General features: G+C 45.8%; 1 protein-coding gene across 1 annotated transcript in view; it reads right to left on the bottom strand.

Annotated features, from left to right (window-relative positions):
• xylt1 (xylosyltransferase I) overlaps positions 1-23,574 on the bottom strand; it is a 79,609-nt gene extending 56,035 nt beyond the window's left edge. The window contains exon 1 of the mRNA XM_030094449.1: positions 23,239-23,574. Coding sequence (XP_029950309.1) covers positions 23,239-23,511 — 273 coding nt within the window. The 5' untranslated portion in view covers positions 23,512-23,574. The remainder of the gene's footprint in view (positions 1-23,238) is intronic.
• Between the last annotated feature and the right edge of the window lie 392 nt (positions 23,575-23,966).

The following is a 23,966-nucleotide window of genomic DNA, read 5'->3' as shown; positions in this document are numbered from 1 at the left end:
TCCTCTTTGTTCCGCGGACTCCTCTTATCTGCCTCTTGTCAACATGTCACTTAGTCATCCTTAACTAACAGCAATCTTAGTACCAGCTGTCCTTTCTCCAACCCGCTCCCCCCCCTCCTTTCCACTGCCTCTCATTGTTCTTCCCACCTCCGTGCCCTCCGTGCCGCCGCCGCCACATTACCATTTCTGTCATCGACACCGACATACGCTACATGCAGCCCGACGCCGTCCGTCTGGTCCCCTCCTGTCCGGCGCAGCAGAGAAACGTTTCCCCCATATGGGGCTTCCCCGCGGGGGGGGGGGGGGGGGGGGGGGGGGGGGGACGGCTGGTGGGAGACGCTGCGGATGCTAACAGACCTGTACGGTACGGATGTGAAAGCTTAGTGGTGGTGGTCTTGGAGCGTGTGTGTGGCAGCAGTGCTTCCAGAAAGTCTCATTTCCCCCCGTTTCCACCTAGACTGAGCGTTTCCAGAAAGTTCCACGTGGCCTCCAGCAGCTCACACTGTGAGGTGGGGCTGTTAGGTTGGTGCATCTTTCTTTCAGTGCTCAGCTTTTCATTCTCATTTCACACTTTTCACAGGGTCTTTGAAGAGTTGAACATCAGCTGTGTCAGTTACTATTCAACCTAAAGCCCTGTACTTTCATCTCCTTTCTCCCCCCATGTCAGCGCAGGCTCTTTCCATGTTTTCAGACAGTTAGCGTTAGGAAAACACCAGCTCGGCTCTGTTGTTGTCAAAGGCCAACGTCGCAGTGACAGAAGAGAAGAAGAGCAGAAATCAGACAGTATTGGAGCTTGCGCCTCCTAATCTGTCCTCCTCCGGCTCAGCCTAACTGACATTTTCTTAATTTATTCCTCTCAGGATTCCAACATTTTAATTAGGTCACTCCAAATCTCCTCCCACGCAGAGTTATTCAGAAAAACTTTTTTTTTTCTTATTTCGTCATGTTTGTCATTTCTTCCATTCGCTGTCTCTCTTTTCTTTTCTTTTCTCTTCTCTGCTTGTCAGTTGTACTCGGGGGGGGTATTTCACTAATGATGTACCTTGGGTTTATGAACCAATCCTGATGCCACATAGGTAAATACAGCTCAGGTAAATGCATTATTGAACTGGATAAAATAAATAAACTATTGGGGTTAAATGAGGAAATCCTTAAAAATGTGAAATTTGTGAAACACAGTTCATGTGCGCTGACAAATATTAGACATGGGTTGTGTTTGATTTGTGTGCCGTATATGTGTGCATATTTAGGTCAATGCCTACAGTATGTGTGTGTGTGTGTGCGTGTGTGTGTAAGATCGTATTTTACATAAGTGTCTCCTGAGACGTTAGACAAAAGTACTTTGGCTTACGGCGTTCGGCGTACTTATGTGTGCTTGTTTGTTTTCTGCTATAAGAGAAATATGTATAATCTGTAAGTTGTGCCAGGACTTGTGGCTTATCTCCAGTCCCAGTGGAAACAAGAGGAAATTACTTTTCAGCGCGAAGCGTCTGACATGGCAAAATCCTTTGCATTGGCACAGCAGGACATACACTGCGACTTAAATGGTTTGCTGAGGGGGTCTACACACACACACACACACACACACACACGCAACCAAGGTGGTGCCTTTCTGCTTCCAATTCTCTTTTATGATCAGTCGTTCGGTGTAGCAGTCCTCACATGCCAAGCCGGCGCTTGGCTCTCGGTGATGCTGGCTCCAGTTTAAATGTCTGTTATCACCTGTAGCTTCAGCAGCATGAGCAGTCTTAATGATCGCTCACACTCATCATCATTTTCTGGGTTTCAGGGTGTTGGTGTGTGTCCGTCTCTCTCTCTCTCCTGCAGTCTGTCCTCTTTCCCATAGTCTCTCCTCCATCTCATTCTCTCCATGTCATCCTGCAGGAACTGTGGGCTCAAGTGCAAGCTGAGCTTTTCTGTATGGAGTTTGCACGTTCTGCCTGTGTGTGGGTATGCTCTGAGTACTACGGAGTATTAAATTTACTCGTGGCTGTGAACGTGAGTGCGTGTGACTGTCTGCTGTCTCTGTGATAGAAAATCTCTGCAGGATGTTTCCTATTATCTTTCTAAATTCAGTTAACCTAAATGAATTACGTAACATTGGCGAGTCATCTAGTGTCATTTGCTCTGCTATGGAAAACAGTATGAAACAGAAAAATAAGAAAATTTCAATATTGACATTGTCTTTACAGTCCAAAATGAAGCAGAAAAAAGACAAATGAAATGTACAGACAGAAAATCAATCAACAAATAAATGAATAAGTCATTTGGCTAATCCAACGCCTTCAGGTCCTGCTTTCTGCACACTTCCGCTGAAATTCTCAGATGTGCGACGGAAAAAACAGAGTCGAGGAAGCCGCCACGCTTTATAAATTAAGGCACCGAGAGACGTTGGATGTAAGTGTTTCCTGGCTGAGTTTTGTCTACTTCTTCTTTTCCTGTATGGAGACAGGATGCAGCCGAGGGAAATTCATGTCGTCCATGACTAACAGCACGTGCACTCCCCAGCAGCATCGGCGCGGGGACTGTTGACGTAGTGACTCAGCCACACACCGCCATACATCTGTACAAAGTGACCACTAGTTTGCTCTTTTTGTCTGCTCTGCTCCCTCTGATCGAGAGACACAGAGACTCTCCAGTCCTCCAGAGGAATGCCAGCAAAATCTTGTTCTACCACAACCCAGACCTCCACCAATCAGACTTTCCTACCACAGCCGGGAGCGCTTCAGACTGCGATACCAGTTTGTTGACGGAGCTCGATGCTGATCCATAAGAATGAGTCAGAACTACAAGGCCCAAGGATTGCTAATCCATGACCTTCTAAGAATGATAAGCTGAGAAAGTCAGCTCTATCTGCACCACACTGCGGCGAGGGTTATGAGGGCTGAGCTCTCGCCTTGTAGTCTCATGTGCTCCAGGGTTTGGCTAAGACGCCTCTCTGCAGAATCATGCTTCAGAGAAGAGAGTCAGCCGGGCGAGTGCAGTAATTATATGGCTAGCCTTGGCAAGTGGCGGAGACTCGCTGATTATTGGTGCAGCCGAACGCCGGACGCTAAAGGCAGAGCCAGCCAGCGACTGTGGTGCAATGTGTGGCAAATCAAAAGGAGGTAGGAGCTCCACTCCCTCTGTCTGAGAGGAAACTGTTAAAGAGCCACACAGAGCGTCCTCTGTGTGTTTGAGAGAGAGAGAGAGAGAGAGAGAGAGAGAGAGAGTGTGTGTGTGTGTGTGTGTGTGTGTGTGATGCAGCAGCGAATACCTTTACTGAGGAGTGTAGGGAGAACTGAGGTTCATTGAGTTCAGCCACACTGGGAATGTAAAGACCTGCGTATACAAATGTCTTGTGCCTGTGAATCAGGTTTAGTGTGAGATTAGCCTAAACGGTACCACTCTGCTCCACAATGACACATTTAACACTCATATGCCTAATCACTGCTGAAAATCCTCACTGGGCACGCAGACGCAGATAAGCTGTGTTTTCATATCTTCTGGGGACACTGCATCGACGTAGGTCCCGTTTACACGAAAGCCTGTGAGATCGTAAGACCGTCGTCGACTTTTGGGCATCCGCATGTACGACAGTGGAGCTCAGAGACACAAAACCATCACTTTTTCAAACTGGTTGCTAAGGGGAGTGTTGTTACTGCGCACGCCGTGGTAAATAGTTCCTCTACTCATGCACGAATAGGAAACATGGCTGCCTCCAGAGTCACATGACTCGCAGTCCATATTCTAGTTTTTAGTTGAGACTGTGACCTTGTGACCAGGCCATTCCACATCATTTTCAGTGTTTCTGCTGTTGTCATGTAAACAGAGATCTTTTTTAGAATGTTGTCGTGTAAACGAAAAGCTTTTCCTGAAACCAACGACGTGTTTTCATCCAGAACGTCATCCTGTAAACTGGGTCTATGTATCGTTTTCCAAGCATTTTGAAAAAGTTCCACCTCAGGAACCTTTTTTTATAAAGCTGTGTTTTCAGTTGCTCCGTACCCTGCTGTCATTTAAACAGATCCCCAAAATGCAACAAAAAGTTTTCTGTTTTTACTAGAAAATGTCATCATGTAAACGGGGCCTAATTCTCGATACGCTAACAGAGAGTTTAGTTTTTGTGAGTGGTTGCGTCTCATCAGGTCCCGTCAGCAACACTAAATAATGCTCACACACACAAATAATTCAAATTGACTGACTGTTTAAATTTGGTGATTTTGTTGTACTCTAAATAAGCACAGGCTTTCCTCGATATTCTGGGAATATTTAATGACTATATTATCACGCAAAGCAAATTCTAATACAAAGTGACAGATCAAGCCTCGTGCTTACGAGTACATACGGAAGCCATATGGGCTTGTCACCACAGTAAAGACAGCTTTTGCTGCGCTAATCACTCCGACATAGCAGATGCACAGACTGAGGCATTATTGGCAAAATTAAAGCTACTTTCCCTCTTTTTTTTCTCAGCGTGAAACAGCTGTCCAAAATTTCAGAGACTAAGCTGCAGAGAAACAAGAGAAACAGGGGAAAGCGGGAGACAGAGAGGGCAAAGAGGAATGGAGGAAATGGCCAATAGCCACAGCCCAGAGAGTCAGATCAGATCCCCCAGAGCTCAGGATTAGGGTTCTGATCCAGATTTTAGGCTGGATTTGGAGCTTTTTTCTCAAACTGAGTCCATCGAAAAGTCGGGCTTTTGCTCAATGATGTCATATTGTTTGTTTGGGCGCATTTGTGGGAAACAAAGAGACAGAGAAAAGCGCTCGTGGCCATCGCTTGGTATTCAGGGGACGCCGCAGCCAGTGCCAGCCACAGACGGAGCAGTTAGCCAGTCCAGCAGCATCAATTTGTCAGCATATCCCAGCAAAAAATCCTCTGGGGCCCCTGGGAGCCGAAGCGGGGCACTGGCAAGAGCGCAGAGTGCCTGGGGTGACCCAGCAGGCACTAAATACACACAGCTGCACACTGATATGGAAAACAGCAAAAGAGACGCACACACACTCCAATAAAGACGAGCGTCTGACAAATGTACATGTTTAGTATTACAGCACAGCAGCATTCACCAGCAGCTGCTGTAGAAACGGGTCAAAGGCAGAGTCTGTCAGGAAGCCCGGGCCCTCCGAACCATCGGGCCGGCTGCAGGTAACAACACAACCAGCTCAAACACACAGTGTTCAAGAAGGCACACCATATTAACCTCAACTATCCCGGGAACCCTGAAAGCAGCACTTTAAAGAGGTGGAAGAAACTGAGGAACAGCCTGAAAATCCTCACATTGATAGTCTGAAGCAGTGTTCCTCACAGAGATAGGTGCACACACACAGATTTCACCTCCCCTGACCTTTGATGTTCGATACCACAGGGACTTACCCACACACACACGTGCACAAAGGGTCTGCACAGCCGGGGGCATCGCATCCCTTCATCCATTAAACATAAGTCATGTTCTGTGCTGCCGGACTCTCTACATGATATAAATACAATATGCTGTGTGCATTGACAGTGTGGGGAGGACTGGAGAACACACGGTCTGAACTAAAGCATTTCTGACACTCGACACACCGCATTTATAATTCAGCAGATCCAGTAGTGCGGCTTCCCACGAGGTTTACGTTCGTACCGCTCCTATCGGCTAAATTAAAAACATGGATCATTCTGCTGGCGTGTGCACAGTGTGCAGCACTGTGGTTCGACTCTGCTGTGACTGATCTGTTGGACTCAGGAATGTTGCGATCCAAATCCTCATCGTATCGACTAGAAGTCCAAACTATGGACATCACTTTGACCAACAACAGCTCAATGGGCCAAACACTGGTGTCAATACCGCAATCTAAGAGATAGTTTTAATCCCTGATACCATTTTAACTCTTTGGGCAAAAAAGGTTGCACAGTGATGTTTGGAGTTTGCATGTTCTACCTGAGCTTTGATGTTTGGTTGAAAACGGCTCCCAAGGTGCAACTTTCTGAAAACGCTGCGACTTCGTCTTCATGGAACTTGAGGAAAACTGAACTTTTTGGAGGAACTGAAAAGCATTTCTTCCATTTTGGTGTAAACGGATGTTATTTTTAAAACTTTGCCCTGTAATTGCAGAACTTTTCTGAAACCAAAACGCGAAAAACGATGTGTTTTCACTTCAAAGATTTATAAACAGGCTCTTGCTTACTTCCAGCTCTGCAAACACCTGCATTCAGGATCATTCCTCCTTCTTTTTACTAAGAGCCAAGAAGTCTGCAGGAAACACAAACTTTATACAGTGAAATAATAATGCAGACACTTATTAAAAATAGAAGTAAAGCAGCTGTACTGGATTCATTATGTACACTCATTTATTCATTACTTCTCGCTGACCGCCCATGAGCCGGTCAGAGGCGAGTGAAGGGCCGCATGTGGCCTTGGGGACGTACTCTGCCAAGAACTCAACACTTCACACACGTCTTCTGGTCTGATCATAGAGTGAGCACAGAGGACAGGCTGAAGGTTTTTCTGCTTTGTCTCGGATCAGGTAAATAACGTCTACAGCCTGACATATAGGCAGGAACAATACAATCAATGTGTCAGGGCGGATTCAACAAGTCTGACATGTAATGAAAAATATAAGAGGAAAGAGCACCAGAGCAAGAACAGCAACCATAACGCACTGTCAATAAGCCGAAGGGACACACTCGATGTGAAGTTCCGGAAAGTAATCTCACTGTTAGCCTCTGTATTTCCTCCAGTCTGGATTTTAAGCTACACACCAGCCCGACCTGCTGATGTGCTGAATAGGTTATTATTTGGCTTTTGGTCTTTCCTGTTTGCATGCTGACACACGCCAATTATATATCCTCCTCACAAAACAGCAGCTCCAAGTCCACTTGCTTGCTTGTTCGGGTGCTTTGAACCACATCAGACATTCCTCATTAGCAGATGGTGCTCAGCATCATGGAAACTTTGAACTAACATGGCTGAAATGTGCAAATTCCATCTGCTGATGGGGACGGAGCTGGAGGGGGGCATGTGATGGAGCAGAGGATGGAGCACCACTTGTCACTCTCCTCTGAATGGCGGCAGCGTCGAAGCAGCCAGAAAGTCGGGTATAATGGAGAAAATCTGGAGTCAATAAGGATCAGAAACCGTGACAAAAACAGTATAGTTACTACACAGATTGGGGAAAATGTTCAATACTGAAGCCTGTACATTATATGCATTATTGAAACAATTAGAAGAAGGTAATTAACTGAGGATAGTTTTTACTGCTTATAAAGTTTTTTTAAGGGAGTAGTATTTTTTTTTTTTTTTTTGGTTAATTTTGAAAACTGTGGTGTAATATGCTGAATCTTCATATTTTCATCAGGAATAAGCAAAAAAAAAAAAAACGAATAAAGTTTTTTTTTTATATAACCCTTCAATGATAATTAGCATTATGCTTTTTTTTTAATCAGAATTAGTGTTTCTTCTTTAATTTTATTCAATTAGCTTCACAACATTAACTCTCCAACAGTGTTGCACAAATCCTGGGTGATTACTGTAGCTCTTAAAAAAAATAAAAAGATCCAACTGGTAGTGGAAAAAACCAAAACATTTAAGCTTTTTGAAGTTTTCTATGAGACTGATTCAGAGTAGCTTCAGCCATACAGGACAATGCTCCAAATCCAGTTCCCAAGAGGCCCCTGTCTGGCCAACCAAACCACCAAGCAAATTCTCAAAGATTTCAAAGAAATGAAGAACATGATTTTATTTGAAACAAAGAAGCCAAATATTGTTTATGGGATGCATTGGACAAAAGTTAGAAATAGACATAATCATTTGGGTGGAAGTTACTTGTCTAAAAATAAAGCATGAGGTAACTATTCCCTGTGATTTCTCTTTAAACTATATAAGAATCTGATGCAAGAATGTTTTAAATCCAGGTCAATATGCTATGTATTACTGCCTTTAATGCAGAAGAATTGCAAGAATTTTTTTAAAGTACTGTTTACTGTAAATGTAAATGTATGTTCCCAATGTGAAAAATCATAAAATTATTAAATACCGTCCACACTTGTTATATATTCTCGGCTATTCCGATCAAACCTTCCAGCCAAACTTTTCCTCTCAGCCCGGCGGCACTAAAAACCATGAGAAATAAAGCTGAAAACAGAAGCAATAAAGTGTATAAGCCATACAACAAGTCCGGCAGAAAAATAAAGGACCAGAAGAATGAAGAAAATGTTGCATAATAACTTAGAGAAGCTCATAATCCCCCTGCTCATTAATCTCCATTGTTGCAGCCGGACACAAAGCCAGTGAAAATATAGTCTTATTCCTTTGATTATTCTCCCCACCTTACAGCAACACACTCTCATCAGGCAAATAGTTACCAAGTCATTACAGCCCTCCTCTATAGCTGTTAAATTGCAGTCATTTGTGTCTTTTAGGCAAATAGACTTGAGTGCTAAGCAAGCATACGTGCCCTGGCTGAATTCTAATTGCCTTGACCAAATCTCTTCCTCAGCAGTTAAGAAAATTATGTCTGCATATTGTGTGTACCTCCGGAGCGCATGCATATATTCAGGAGGCTAATATGAATAAACACACCGCGCTGGCCGTCCGCGCCGCATGCATACGTTCAACATCTGCTCAGTTTGCATGTACAGGTATGGCATGTGGTTGGTGGACTCACATTTCAGCCCCACAGAAGCAGCCAACCTCAGAAAACCCTAAGTGTGTCTGAAAGCTACTGAAGAAACTCACTTGAACCTGTATGGCAAAAAAAAAAAAAAAAACAAAGAAAAAAACCCCAGACATATTCATTTATCAGATAAGCTGAGAGCTACATGAAAACGCTGCTGCAGGCCTCTGTTTGCCTGAATTGAACGCATTTCAATCGCTGCGGTTAAATAGAAACCTGAGGATGAAGTGAACGGTCAAAAAAAAAAAAAACTGCTGGAAGACCCCCTCCTCTTGCAAAAAGTTAGACCAGCCGCTTAGAGGAGGGGGTGAGAGCGAGAGAGGGAGGGGGGGAAAAAAAGAGCGGTATTGTTCTTTGTTTCAGCTCACACATAAACACGAGCAGAGTGCTGACACCAATAAGCAGTCAATGATTTTCCTAATGGCCCTCCTCTATAGAAAGGCAATTCTCGTGAGGATGGTTAAAGCACTGAAAGCTATGTGTAATCTCCCCCTCCTGCTCACACAATGCAAAAAAAAAAAAAAAAAAAAAAAAAACACATCTAAAATCCTTCTTGGCAAGCCCTCACCTCGCTTTAACTTCTTCTTTCTCTCTCCTCAACTGTGTCTAAGTGTCTCCATTAGCCCTCTGTCTCCGTTTGTCCTCTTTACATTCATCCCTCTCTATTTTTTAAATTTTGGCTTCTCCTTTCATCCACACACACAGGCACACACACACACACACACACACTCCTTTAACAAGCTGCTTGCAGGGGAAACACAGAGGCCGTTATGTCCGAGGAAAGTCTTATGTACATGTAGGAATGCGCAAACATGTGAGGAGTTTGCAGCAGAACCGAGAGAGTGAGAAAGAGAGAGGAACAGCGGACCGAGAGGCTGAATGTTCAAAGTGTCTGAAATTACAAAACTGAAGCAGAATCGTGAGTGTTTAAGGTATCAGCAAACATATTAGTTACCAAAATATCAACACAGGTAATACATATATTGAAAGACAGGCTAAATTGTGTGGTTTCAATCCAAAAACAAGCAGCAGCACCCACTACAGGTACTGCATGCAAACCACGCCATTTTCAGGGTTTCTGCCATTTATGGATAAACAGGTGTTGTCTTAAAAACGTCGTGTAAACACCAAACTTTTCTGAAACGGAAAGTCAAAAAATAAAAATTCAGGGAAAATGACTGAAAATAGCATCGTCAACAGAAACCTCGGCCTCTGGAATGTTGCTGAAAGAAACTGTCGATGCACACGTGATGGAAAACAACAAAAAACAAATCCCATCACAGCAGAATCAAGAGAAAGAGCACTGTTATTTGGAACTAAAAAACACTTTAAGATCGTCTGCGTAAGTGTTTATCGTAAATCACACTGTTGTTGCATTTTACATCATGGGGGGGAAAAAGCATTGTGCCTAATAATCTCCCCATCCTCAGCTCCCTTCCTCCACCTCCTCCTCCCCCTCCTCCTCACAGACACACTTTTTTTCCTTCATACATTGTAATGTGTGTGTACCTCTGAGGCATGCTGTCCAGTGGAACAGAAAGGAAACTGGAAGCACAGTTAGAGACAGATGAGGAGGGCGCAAAGTGAGAGAAAAAGTAAAAGTGAGAGGAAATGGGAATAAAATAAGTGGAACGAGAGCAATTGACGAGAGAGGGGATCTAGTGAAAGAGCAGGTCAGCCCCAGCAGCGGCGGCGGCGGCGTGGAAGCATCTGCGGAGCGCCGCTGATGTGATGGCATGAAGATGATGGTGTTGATGATTCACCGCTGGTAGGAAATCAGAGAGAAGAACGTATTATTATCACGCAGCTCAATTACACCGCAATTTCTCCCCGGCAGCGACAGCCTCTGCAGGGCTCCTCATTGAAGCTGATTTGGGAGGCCTGCGGCGTCTGGAGGACCGGCGGAGGGCTCAGCGGTGCGGTGAGACGTCCCCACTCGAGATGGGAGAAGAAGAGGAGGCAGGACGGGGGCACCCGAGGAGAGGAGCGCCATGAAGGGCGGCGAGGGAGTAGACAAAGGGAAGGGTGCAGAAACGTGCCTGCGTTAAAACCCGCCGCTCTTAAAGCCTTCAGCAGAGTGAACGCAGGCTGAACAGGCAGGGAGATAAAGAAAACACCTGTTCGGTGACGAGCTCTCCGGCTGGTCCTGGTGCTTTAGCATGAATACTGAAGAGCAGCTATTCAGCTGCTGCACACTGTGTTTTAGAGTTGTATTTACTGTCAGTGTGTGTGTTTGTGTGTGTGTGTGTGTGTGTGGATACTTCAGTGTAAATGCAAAGATGTGAGAAAGACCCTGAGTGGGTGAGTTTTTTTGTTTTTTTTTTTGCTTGGGTTTTAGTGTTATACATTCAGTGTATGTGGGCCTGCAGCACCAACCTGATGTTAACGAGTGTGTGGGAGTGTGTATGTGCATGTGGGCATTTCATGTGGGTGCTTGCTTCGGACAGTGCATCCCTGCTGTCTGCAGAGAAGCTTCAAACATCCTGCGGCCGCTCAGCAGGTGGGACCAGCCTCGGCCGAGCTGCCCTGTCGACCTCAGGGAGACAGATTACCCACAATGACCTTCATCATAAACCTCGCGCTCGCCAACAGACCGGCTCCTTTGTCGGAGGATGAATGAGCGGCTCCCGACCTGGGATCCAGTGATCATGAAGCGGCTGGAGGGTTTTCTTGCTCTGAGGTTGCCAAGATTATATGAGCGCATAGCAAGGAATAACTAACCCTAACCCTACAACGTCTTCTTTATGTGTATTCGTGATAGGGCAGTAAATTCAATCATTTTCATGCTGCTGTTTCCAGCAGAAAGTTCATGTGTCAGTTTCCATCTGAGTTGACCAGTCGTCGTCTGTGCGCTGATTGATAACAGCATTGTCAATACAGACTGTCACTGCAAGTCGAGGGCAAACACAACGCCGCTCACGGTACAGGGGAGCAAAGACAGAGCAACATTTGCAAGAGCGTTCACATGCTGTTTAGCGTGCTTGAGCAGAGAGCCTAATTAGAGATCTAGGTTGCACACTGGCATTAGCTGCCGGTTTGTTTGGTTGTTTGTTCAACAAGAGAAGGTGCAGGAGAAAAACATGTTTCCGAGTCAGACAGGAAGGACACTGCAGCTGGAAACAAATGTGGCTCAAATGAGGCTGCACATAAAGAGCGGCTGTCTGCTCCCCTCAAGATGAGATGCTTTCTGCTCTGTTTCTGCAGACGCACAGGGGCGTCGAACACGGCGGAAAGGTGAAGAAACACATATATGGAAATATGTATATGTCTTTTTTCATTGCACTTCATTTTACTTTTTTTTTTTAAATAAAAGCATATTGTTAAATACTTCACTCTTTTTCCTTTATAGCAGGAGTGTCAAACATAAGGCATGTGGTCCAAAAATGGCCTGTAATGACACTCCAATACAGCCACCAAACCACCAAGAAAATAATGAACATTTCAAAGAAAAAACATATTTTATTTTAACAAATGTGTTTATCATATAGCGGATGCAACACATCACTGAGACCAGAGCTGAGATATCACTGACGCTAACAAGTGTTCAAAAAGTTCATGTCTTCACAAAAACATATTATTTAAGTTATAACCCAATGCATCAGACACAGATCACATCCAGATGTGAGTACTCCAAAGAAATACCCCCCAGAGGAGCATACATTCAGTGAAATCAGTGAATAACTGAACACCCAGAGTCATAAGTTTCAAATGGAAATGGAGAAGAAGGATTATTGCCTCAACCATCCCTTCCAGTAATCCTAAATCGGAGCTCCTATTTAGCGATGCTTGATAAAACCAGCTTGATCAGTGTCTCGGCACCAGCTTACCTCTAAATCCTAAACTTCTCCAACAGAGAAGAAAATTACAGACCTGATCCCTGGGCGAGTGGAGACTGTTTGGACTCAGGTTAGTTTCCACAAATGGTCTCCAACCACATAGTCTTTGCCAGCCGGGCCCGAGCTGCACTAACGAGCCTTCAAATCAAACCGGGTTCCCCTGAGGATTACGCCGGGATTTGAGTCGACAACGGATTTGTAGAAGGGATGAGACGTTTATCTTTTCTTCTTTTTTTTTTTCTCTCTCCCCCCAATATTTTTTTCCTCCAGCTTTCTTCTGTCTTGCATATCTGTCTCTTTTTCTCCCTTTCTTCCCCCCCTTCTCACTTTCTCTCTTAATCACAGAGACAAGTCTTCTGGACTGTTGGCATTCAGCTCCAGTGGTGAGGAGAAGGAAAAAGGGAGGAGGAGGAGGAGGAAGAGGAAGAAAAGCACCGCTGTCAGTTCCTCTCCTCTTGCTCCACGGGACTGGAAGGACAAAAGCTTTCCCTGACAGGCCGGATCGGCCCTATCTCTCCCCAGCCGTCATGTCGTCACCCCGTGTCTTCGCCACGCTGCCATGTAGTCTTTTCTCTCTCTGTCAGAGCCACCCCCACCCCTCTCCTGTCTTATTACAATAACACAATACATGGAGATTAGCGTATGGTGCGTTGAGGAGGAAATAGCGAGGCAGTGGCTCATGCTCGGTGTCATTAGTCTGCGTGGGTGTGATTACATGTTCCTGTGCATTTGCATTTTACATGCAGATCGCTGTGTTGCATGCGAGCGTGGCGGCGGCGGCACTGCAACGATTTGCGAGGAGTGGGCAATCTGCCGCGCGCCTCCCCACCGCGAAGCCTGTCAAGTGTTCCTTCACCGAGATGTGACCATTACGGCTGAAAGACAAACGCACTTCGCACTGTCTAATGATCCCCTACAGAAGTCTATTTGAGTGCAGTACTGCAGGGGCTGCCATAGAGATGCTGCACACGCAGTACGCACCGCAATCAAGGCTGATATCCAGCAACAAAAAAAAAAAAAAAAAAAAGGATCTATGGCTGCCACTACAGGCGATCTAACCTGCAGTTTCTCATCATGTCAAATCTGCGAGCCTGACAGCCCACGCCATGAGAGGGGAATTCACTTACACTCATTATAGAGGAAGTGCAGATTCCTCCCTGAAATAAAAGTCCCCACAGACCGCGTGCATCAAAATCCCCAGAGTAATGTATATATAGCGCCACACTTTTACGATTGATTGCCACTCCACTGGCTATGAATAAAGATTAGAGGGTTGTATTTTAGCTGCAGTAATTTCCATGTTTCATGCTCACAAGAAATCACCACATTCAAAAATTGCACATACTGAGTAAGTCAGCTTAGAATCTAAATTTGTCAGGCACAGTGAGAATTTAAAGCACACTTATTTAAATGTAGCATTTAATCATGATCTGAAAGCTCCGGCACTCGTGCTTTTTGATACTGATGGGACACTCCACACATTTTTTATCGCACTATTACAAACTCGTGTGGTCCTGTTGTAACAGCAATGTAGTGTAGTGGTTAGAAACTCCTGATTAAAGGTTTTTGTTTCGGTTTTCTGTGTGGAATTTGCATGTTATCCCTGAGCGCCTTCAGGTTCACTGGTGCATGTAAAAATAATTTACAATAAAAATAGCAGGTTCTCCTGCTTAACTTCATATACAATGTAATTTTTACATGATTAGAATATTTTCTTGAGATATTTTTGAAAGACTTTTCCACCTGACGCCTCATTGGGACACCTTTATCTTCAGAGTGTTAGATTCCCCAGAGGTGTGAGTGTGTGTGTGTGTGTGTGTGTGTGTGTGTGTGTGTGTGTGTGTGTGTGTGTGTGTGTGTGTGTGTGTGAGAGTGTGTGAGAGTGGCAGACTCAAGCTGGGATTTCGGGGATGCTGCCATGAAGGTTTTCTACACCACTGCTAACAAACTAGCTGCAAAGCCATGCTGTCACTGCAAAGCAAAATGCTACAGTTACAGGAGTTTTTCTTACATTTCACTGTATTTTGCACCAGAAAGTATCATTAAAATTGTCTTGATGTTGAAATTGTAGCAATTTTTGGTACTAATTGTTCGGTTTTGCAAAAACATGGACTTAAGCTCTGCGGCACAACAAAGAAAAACTTTTAAGTTTAAATGTAAAGATTATTATTGCATTATTTTATCTATCCGGCCCAACCCACTACTGTGTTTCTGGCTCTTCACACATTGCACAGTATCGTTCAGATATGAATAAATCACGTGGCTCGGGAGGGATGTGGTTGGCTTTCTGATTAAACGTCTTTTTGCATGTAAGAAAGGAACAAAAGCAGGACTGAAAAAAGTTTGATTGATTGATTAATATCTTTCAAGTCCCCGTGGTGACACTTTAATCAATAAGTAGAGCTTTAAGGTCTGCTGCTGGAAAACTCTCAGGGAACAGTGCTGTTGATTAAATCTGTATTTTCTCCACTCCCACTGGTGCATGGTTACACACAACATTAACTTTGCTCAAACCGAAGACAAGAGCCAAACAAAGATGCAGGAATTTAATAAATCTATCTTTGTCAGCCCGGTTTCATTCATGTAGAAAAGCATCACTCAGAAGAGGAGACAGACTGAGAAGATACGTTTCAGGCCCTTTTCATTCGGTTTGAGCTGAACTCTGACAAATATGTTCCGTGCTTGAGCTTCAAAACAAAAAAAAGCCAATCATGGCTGGTTAAATCCTCTGGTATTTGAACTTAAGGACCCAATTATCACTCGCATTTGTAATTAACCCCAATGACTTACGAAAACTGCAATCACTTCATTAAGGACAAGCTCTAAGAGCCAGTCTTTCAAGCTTTATTAATAACATATAAGGGAAAAAAATCATATTGTAAGGCTAAATTGGTCCTATTAAAATTCACAAAAATGTTACTCTTCACTGAGTGGTTTAATGTGACCATGATCAATGCAGCATAATGTAGCTCAGCTGCAGTGTCTAATAGTAGTTGGCAGTAATCTCTTTCCACAAAATACAGCGGATCTATTTAAAGGGATAACCCTGAAACTCCCAAACAGCCAGAGAGCTGAGTGATTGGCTCTATAACCTCTCCACATGGCCAGGGTCGAGTCCAAACCCCTGTTTTCGCGCAGCTCGGCACTAAACATCAACATGGATACCCGACTTCAGATAAACCTAATTCAGGCCCCCTCCCCTTCCCCCCGTCCAGCCTCGCCCCCCCCCCCCCCCCATCTCCCCCCTGTGTCTCCCTCTGTCTCTCTCTCAGGGCTGTCTGCTAAGCCTCTTACCTATGGGATTATTGGCAACGCGAGGTATTATATAGCTTCATTCATCTGGATGATGCGTTATTAATGTGTTGGGGAATGAAACCATCTGTAACAGCAGCAGCAGAGGATGATGGGAGGATGAGGAGAAGATTGTTGTGGGGGGAGCGGGGGGGCGGGGGTTGCTCCACCGAGGCGGGAGAGATGGCTTGTGTGTGTTTGTGTGTGTGTGTGTGTGCGTGTGTGTGTCTGTGTGCATGGGAGGGAGGGTGACACAAAGTGGTGCAACTCTAATTGGGGGTATTGGTAAGCTGTGAGCAGACTTGACAGGAGAGAGAAGAAGCACAGTTACGATCTTTGATTTTGCAGTTTCACAGATGAGGCGCACAAAGGCATCAAGCTGCGCTCAAGGCACACACAGGCACGCCGACCGATACACAGCCTAATGTGTTGTTCAGGGGGAAGAAATGCGCATCACTCTGTGAGCGTGCTGTCAGAACGACCCCAAAGATGATCCACGCTCTTGTTTCTGTGTGTTTTCCTCCAATAAAAAAAAAAAAAAAACCAGACACATGGGGTTTACACAATTAACACAAGTTAGTGTGTTATGCTTGACATTATAACTTCATCTAAATGTCATGGTTTCAATGACTGATCACACTGGAATGAGTTTTGTCAACAATCGCCTGCATTAGACCTTTCATACTGTACAATGATAAATGTTAACGGAGTAGCATTTCAAAGCAGTAACAACGAAGAACATTATTTGAATGCTTTTCACATCACAGCATGAGGATCAGTCACATCACGCTGTGTTTTGTTGTTTGAAGGCGGTAGGGTTCCACGGTGCTGTTGGTTCGACTCCAGCTTGGGTTAGGGTTACCCTGCTCGTGTGTGTGGTGATCATTCTAAAGGTATGAATTAGAGTGTGTGTGACCACTGCAAGGCGTGCACTGCAGTACACAACATGGATCAAGAGAGTATCATCATCTAAATTAGAAATTTGACATTTAAACAAATATTTAGTTCTATAAACGTCTGTAAAGTGTGACGAGGAGCACTACATTTCTCCTGTTGGCATTTTGTACTGTGACATATCCGGACCATTCAAGCTCCCTTTATACAACAACATGTCAGGAAGGTTTCGTGTTCCAGCGACGTCCATCTACAAGGAAGCGGCAGAAATTCTGAAACTGCTGGAGATTCCATGTTCAGCCACTAGTGGGTGCTTTTGTTTGTTTTTGCAGGGAAACCACAGAAACAGGCAAGCGGAGAACAATAGGATGTGAACGTTAACGATGGCGAGTAAACAGAAGTCCGTACAGACTGGAAGCTATGACACTCTGCATGAAAACACTGTTACTGTCCATCTACTGAGCGTGGGCAGAAGAATAAGATAACAGCAGCAGCGTTTCACATGGAGACAAAACCCGAACACTTCCAGAAAGTTGTGTTTTCACCCATTTCCACAACGACAGCGTTTTCGAAAAGTTCCACTTTGGAAGCCGTTTTTGAAAAGTTGAGTCGTAGATTGTCGGGGTGGGCCGCAGTCTTTCTTGGACGCAGGGGAGAATTATTGGGAAAATGTAAGAACAAAAAGCTTGTGGCTCTTTAAATAATGCAAAGCATGCGATCGCATTTGTCACTAATTCCTTTTGTCTCCATCTGTTTGGACCGTGTTTGTGATTCTACTGACAGACAAGAATCTATAAAGTTTCACATCAAGCAAAAGTCTTCTCACATACTGCAAAACTTCCCTGGAGAGAGAGAAAAAAAAAGTTTTTGCAGAGTTTTTGCCTGAAAAACAGCCTCACACCACTGATGGGCCAAATATCACCACAGAACAAACTGTACGCATTGTTCCGCTAAAGCCTCGGCACAATGTTTGCTATTAACTTCCTGCTACGGTTGTGCATTTGGCTCTATTAAATATAATCTGATAATGGAAGTCGCACCACTCATCTCCAATGCAGGAGTCAGCATAATTGACAGGGCTGTGTGAGTCACGGCGCTGAGTTTTCTCTTCCTGAGTGTATGCGGAGTGTCTATTGTTGTGACACCTGATGAGCAGTTGAATAGGTATTCTTCCTCGACACCATGTCAGCAAAGAAGCAGAAGAAAACAATGTGAGCTGGGTAGAAAGAGAGCGAGACTTGTGCTGGAAACAGAGTGCATGTATTCCACAGCGAGGCAGTACATCCAGCACCTGCTACGGTATACGAGCTGTTCCAGATACCCTCACTGTGGGTTTTTACAAACTATACCACACATAATCTAAAGTTTGAGGATTCCATACCAGCTCTGCCGACGCTTCGCACATTACCAGGAATCAGCTTAGCGGAATAACATGACAGGGTTTTAACGGCGCTGCACTGCGATAATGATAAAAATGTTTTCCTCATTGCGGCATGGTGTCATGTATACAAATTACGCGTCAACATCAAAGTGTCCCGGGTTTCGGATGTGCCTCTTTTCGAGTCGGAGGTGCGAGCATCTTTCCTCAGATTGGAATGTGTTTCCCACCTCTATAGCTGCTAACAGCATTAAAAAAAAAAAAAGGAATGGAAGTCTTTGTGTGCTAAATTCACAGTGGCAGATGGATAGAGTGATGAGCAGGCTGTACTTTACTTTTCCCTCATTGCAGGTTTTCCACAATAACAATTTATAGGTGTAATGATTGGGGCGTTTAGAATTTTAAATCACACAGTGTATCTTCTGGGCGACTGTGGACTGTAATTACCTACGTGCAAAGGTCTGCTTAAAGAAGAATAACTCACACTCCAAGACAGTTTAGTTTTTTTTTTTTTGGGGGTGCCAATTTAACTGCCAATTACCGCCGCAAAAAAAATGACTTTGATACTTTGATACGAAATCCGACGGTGATGGTGGCTGGCGCGCCGTCAGACGGCGGAAGGAGACGCCACCGCCAAGAACGCAACGTGAGAAAGGACTGAATTTGAAACGTGTGAAAGGTGAGAAAGGAGGCTTTATTACAAGGCGAATGGAAGACTTGACAAAAGAGACTGCTGACCCTAAAAAAGAAATTACACCGTGGAAAATGTCAGAGCGAACAATAGCTTGCTTTTGTATAACTCTCTGAAATATGCAGTCCATGTTGGGTCCGTCACTTATTAGCCCGAACGATTTAGCCGCAGCACATCCAGCATAACTCTCAAACTGCATCTACAGGACCGCCACTCGGCTGTCACTGGGAAAATGCAGCGTCACAACTGTTATTTATCCCCAGTACTAAATCCGAGCAGTGGAAACTTTGGTATAATTACTCTCCAGTCAGCTGTTTGTGCTAACAAAAAAGAACAATGGAATCAATTTGATGGAGGGCAGCAGGGTCCACAACACAGGAGATCAGACAGATTGAGCATTTACTGAATCTGCTCTTCCCAGAACTACAAGCCACGGCTTGTTACGCTCACACATTGTGAGTTTTTGAGCATGGGAGATTATTCTTTATGGTGACGTGGAAATTAGTTTCTGGAAACACTGGCGTTTCTCTAATGAAGAGTCTGTTCAGCGGCTCACATTTTGCAGGCTTTGTCACAGGAAGTCATTGCAAATGGCACCATTGAATCGAGTGTTTTCAATACCGGGTGGCTCTTCTGCTGCAAGCCGGAATCGAACCATGTTCCACATGTTCAAGGTCAAGATGCACCACCTAAGGGGGGGCTCGCATGTCTCCAATACAGAAACAATAACAATCCTGTGATCAAACAGATCATTATGAAGTGAATACTTGATCAACCAAGTCAGGCTGAGCATAAGACATCCAGAAACACAAAGCAGAGGCTTCAAACACAAATCTCAGTCAGATCCCTGACGTAGTTTTCTCACCGACAACACAAATTAGAAAAGGATTACTCACACTTCTTTCTGTATGTGTGTGGGAGTCTGGAGCTACAAATGTGAGTGCATGTGGGCGTGTTTGGGAGGAGATGCTTCCCTGCTTCTACGTGCGCACAAAGCTTTGGTGTGCTTGCATGTGCTCATCTGTTCACACACTCTCATTCTGCAGACTTGTCATCCTTGTGGGCACAAAAAAAAAAAAAAAAAATCGAATCCACGTTTGGAAAATCACTGCATTTTCAGACGAGGGCATGTTTTCGCGCTGTATCAAGGTTAGAGAATGTTTATGCAGGATGGAGTTATGGTGGAGGTCAGAGTCACTGTGTAAGAAATGAGATGAATTGAGTGTAAGTCAATGTAATGTCCCCAGAGGGGGATGAATACAAAACACGTGTGTGTGTGTGTGTGTGTGTGTGTGTGTGTGTGTGTGTGTGTGTGTGTGTGTGTGTGTGTGTGTGTGTGTGTGTGTGTGTGTGTGTGTGTGTGTGAGTGAGTCAGCTCTGTGATCATGGACACAGTGGGATGAATCACTTTGTGGTTGTGGTGGTGGTTGGAGAATAGTTGGTACGGACAATGGATCCCAGCAAAGCGACTAAATATAACACATATGTACGGCACGGCCTCTCCGCTGCTGCACCAGAGCTCCGGTTCAACAGCAATCCTGCTGTAACTGAGGATGTTTTTTTTTTTCCTGTTTTAAAACCTATTAATGTTAGGTTTTGCAGCTTATACTTCCACTAATCCATCCATCACTGATACCCATGTTATCCATCATAAGTCTCGGAGGGCTGGAGTCCGTCCTGGTCTCCACTGGCTCAAATGCAAACATAAAAAACAGCTTTAAAAGACATTTATATGGATTCTTAAAACGAACACGTTTCAGATCCAGTCAGACAGAAGCTAATTTCTCAAGACCCTAATTTCTCAAAATTTACAGATTATACTCCTTAAATATCTTCATCAGGAAGTCCGAGTAAGTCAGCGTGAGAAAGTCTCTGTGGAACGTCTCGGTAATACAATTTGCTGTGTAATAATATGTGGTGAAGCAGGTCATATGTCACCGCGACGCTGTGGAAGCATGTCGGGAAACAGTAAAAGGCACACGGCCAGATGGTTTGTAACGCCGTGTCTGACAGGAATCCATTAGGAAAACTTCAGGGAGCGGGGGGAAAAAAGTGTACATCAGAGGTAATGTTACGTGTATTACCGTGACTAATGGGAAAACTCTCTACAACATGTGTGAGTCGGACACCCGCTGGGCGCACGGGTATCATGACGGTATGTGACTACCGCAGCAGATGGAAAGAAAACACTGACAACCAGATGTGAAGCTGGGAGCCAGACGCTTCTCGGAGCTTTACTCAGCCCGACGCTGGAAGTAGGTTGAGGTTATTCTGGTACAATGAGAGATTTCCACATCCATCATCAGGACCTGCGGTAATAAGGATCCATTAGGAGTAACAAGTTGTCGTAAAAACGAGCAAATTGATGGAGTCCAGGCAGCAACAGGTAAAGCTGAAGCTGGTGTGAAAAGACCAACTCACGGCCGGAACAGCATCATCCAGGCGATTACAAGCCGAGGTACGAGGTAGAGAAGATGTGAACATGGAGCCGTGGTGTCTGGTGGACAAGAGGATAAAGCAGCAACACTCTCACACAGCACTCCCCTCCAGAGACACAACAGGAGGAAACCACTAATGACAACTGTAGCTCCTGCCTGCTGGGATGACACAGCCAACGCCTCGCATAATGTTTCCGTCCAACAACCGTTATCGCATTAAAAAAAAACTCTGCTATTGTCATACTGGGGCTTCCGGCTCGTTCTATTCTGGATCAAAGTGCTGCCGTCCCCTCGCTCAGACGTGGTGCCTCATATAGCATCAGTTGGCGCTTATGCGTCACCCTTAGGCTGGACAAGCCTGCCTCGCCAAGTCACACACACACAAACACAGCACACGCACACACACACACTCAGGGAGGAGGAAAGAGTGAAAATGCAGTGATTAATCAGTGCAGGGAATATATGTGTGTGTGTGGCTGAGGGCGACCGGTTGAATTTTAAGAGTCCGGCGGTCACAGAAGTGCAGAGCGAGAGCAGACAATGTGACAGGCAGGCAGCGGGCGAGCTGCCTGGCTGGTGGACTGGCTGGCACTGTGTGAAGAGCCTCCGGGCGATAAGCCCGTCTTTAAAAGGTCATGTGTGCAGATCCACTGTGTGTTTTATTAGCGATTTTGGGCAAATCTGTGTTGATGCAGCATGAAAAGGTTCTGACGTGACTGATCCACAAGCTCCCGCTCAGTATTTTAGGAACAACACAGCAACTCAGCGTGAAAAGGAACGACAGCAAAGACCCTGGTTGCTATAATGTGGACTCACTGTGACGCCAAAACAAACCAGCCAGAAATTACAGTCGCGTTTTCTGAGAGGATCCTGCATCTGTCAAAAAAATAGACAACCGGATCAAATATAACCCGTCCTTGGTGTGACTTTGCGCCGCGGAGATGCCGGCAGGTGGGACACACCGTCCCACCAGCCCAAGTGAGTGAATCAGTGTAAAATGTGCGGCGGAGACAGATGATACAGTGCACGGCTCCGACTGACTGACTGTCACACAGTGTATCGTACTACATCAAAGCCGGTTATCTGCTGGTTGCACGGTGGCTGGAGAGCAGGCTCCACTTGAATGGCTGGCAGCTTTATGGAGGGGAACTGCTGCACGCTTGCCAGGAACAACTGCGTCCAACTTCTTTAGGGGCCGGCGAGCTGCTTGAGAGACCACGCGCCTAAGAAGCTCAGTTTTTTGAGAATTTAATTCCCAACATCAGGTTGTGAAAATTAATCTTGTGCTCTGTGTGGAAGCTCTGCACAAATACAAAAACCTGCTCACTGTTTCAGCCTCGGTCTGTAGAATCTAGCTATAAATATTTGGATTTCCGGGAGCCACTTTTTAAATTTTCCAATGAAAAATGTATATTATAACTTCCACCTCTGAATGGGTACAGTTCCAGAGGCTATACTCAGTATGATTTATTCATTTAGTGCGTAAGATGTTGATTGTGCAGTTCTGAGGGCTGTTTTGTCTCCATATCTGAGCCCAGCCTGGTGTTTGATGATGGTGTCACTCCCAATAAAACTATTATGCTCTCACAAACAGCAGATGACTCTGATCTGTGTGCACTCATCAAAAACTACTCTGCAAATTAGGTTGTGCTTCAATTTGTCTCAGACAGTGCTGCTGAGCCACGCAGCCACTGGAGTTGACTTGAGATGGTTTACCAAATAGACCGTGACAGGTAGAGGCTACAACCCCGGGACGCGCTCCGCTCCCCGGGCATGTCCGCCGGTACCACGTCCTCAGAGGAGCTGACGGAGAGCGGACTTCATCCCCCCCCCCCCCCCCCCCAGCTCCGGCGTTTTGGAGCCGGTCTGGATCGCGGAGAGCGTTTCATTCAGACGGCGCATCGGCGAGGCGCGCAGCCGAGGATGCGCGTCTTGTCCCCGGCTGCGCTCCGCGGGCTCGCGTCGCTCCAGACATCCGCACCATCATCATCACACACCGGTTCATTCAGAGGCCGCCGAAGACTCGGGCGGAGGACTGGGGATGTTCAGACTCGTGTGGCAGACAGTGTCTTACCGGCTGCTGGATGTGTCGAGACGTCCCCCTCCCCGGCGGGGGGAGATGCTGCGGCGGCCGCCGCTGGAAATAGTCGCTGCCAGCGGCTTTGTTGCCCGCTCCCCGGTCCCGCTTCTCCCGCACGCCGGAGCGTCCGTTCTCCCGGTCCTCGCCGGAGTCGAGGGTGCTGAAGTTCCACACGATCAGCGTCTGCACCAGCAGCACCGTGAGGGCTGCGATCAGGGCGGACCGCGACCGGCGGGCCAACCTGCGAGCGCACGAGCCGCCGACCATGTTGACCAGCGCGCGGCTGCACGGAGCTGCGAGGAGCGTCTGTGAGGCGGTGCGCGGCGCGGCGCGGCGCGGCGCGGCGGCAGGAAGGAGTGGAAGTGGAGAGGGAGGACGAGGAGGTGGAGGTGGTGGTAGAGGATGAGGAGGAGGAGGTGGAGGAGGAGGAGGAGGAGGGGAGGAGGAGCGTGCAGAGGGAGAGAGAGAGAGAGAGAGAGAGAGACAGAGAGACACAGGGCCACCGTGTGGCGATGTGCAGAAGGAGGCAGGATGCTCCAGGCAGCTCTGCCTCCTCTCTCCTCTCAGAAATTACAGTCTAACTTTTCATCTCTCCAAGAAGGAATCCTGATAATAGACGGAGTACCTGCGAAACGCTGAAATGCCTCCCGTCATTATTCTAAGGCGTAAAATAGCGGCGTCGGGCGGCCTCCAGGGGCTCTTCACAGCCACTTAACTGATCC

Source organism: Salarias fasciatus, chromosome 6 (genome assembly GCF_902148845.1).
Source record: "Salarias fasciatus chromosome 6, fSalaFa1.1, whole genome shotgun sequence".
Taxonomy (NCBI): Eukaryota; Metazoa; Chordata; class Actinopteri; order Blenniiformes; family Blenniidae; genus Salarias; species Salarias fasciatus.
This window is presented reverse-complemented; position numbering and strand designations above follow the sequence as displayed.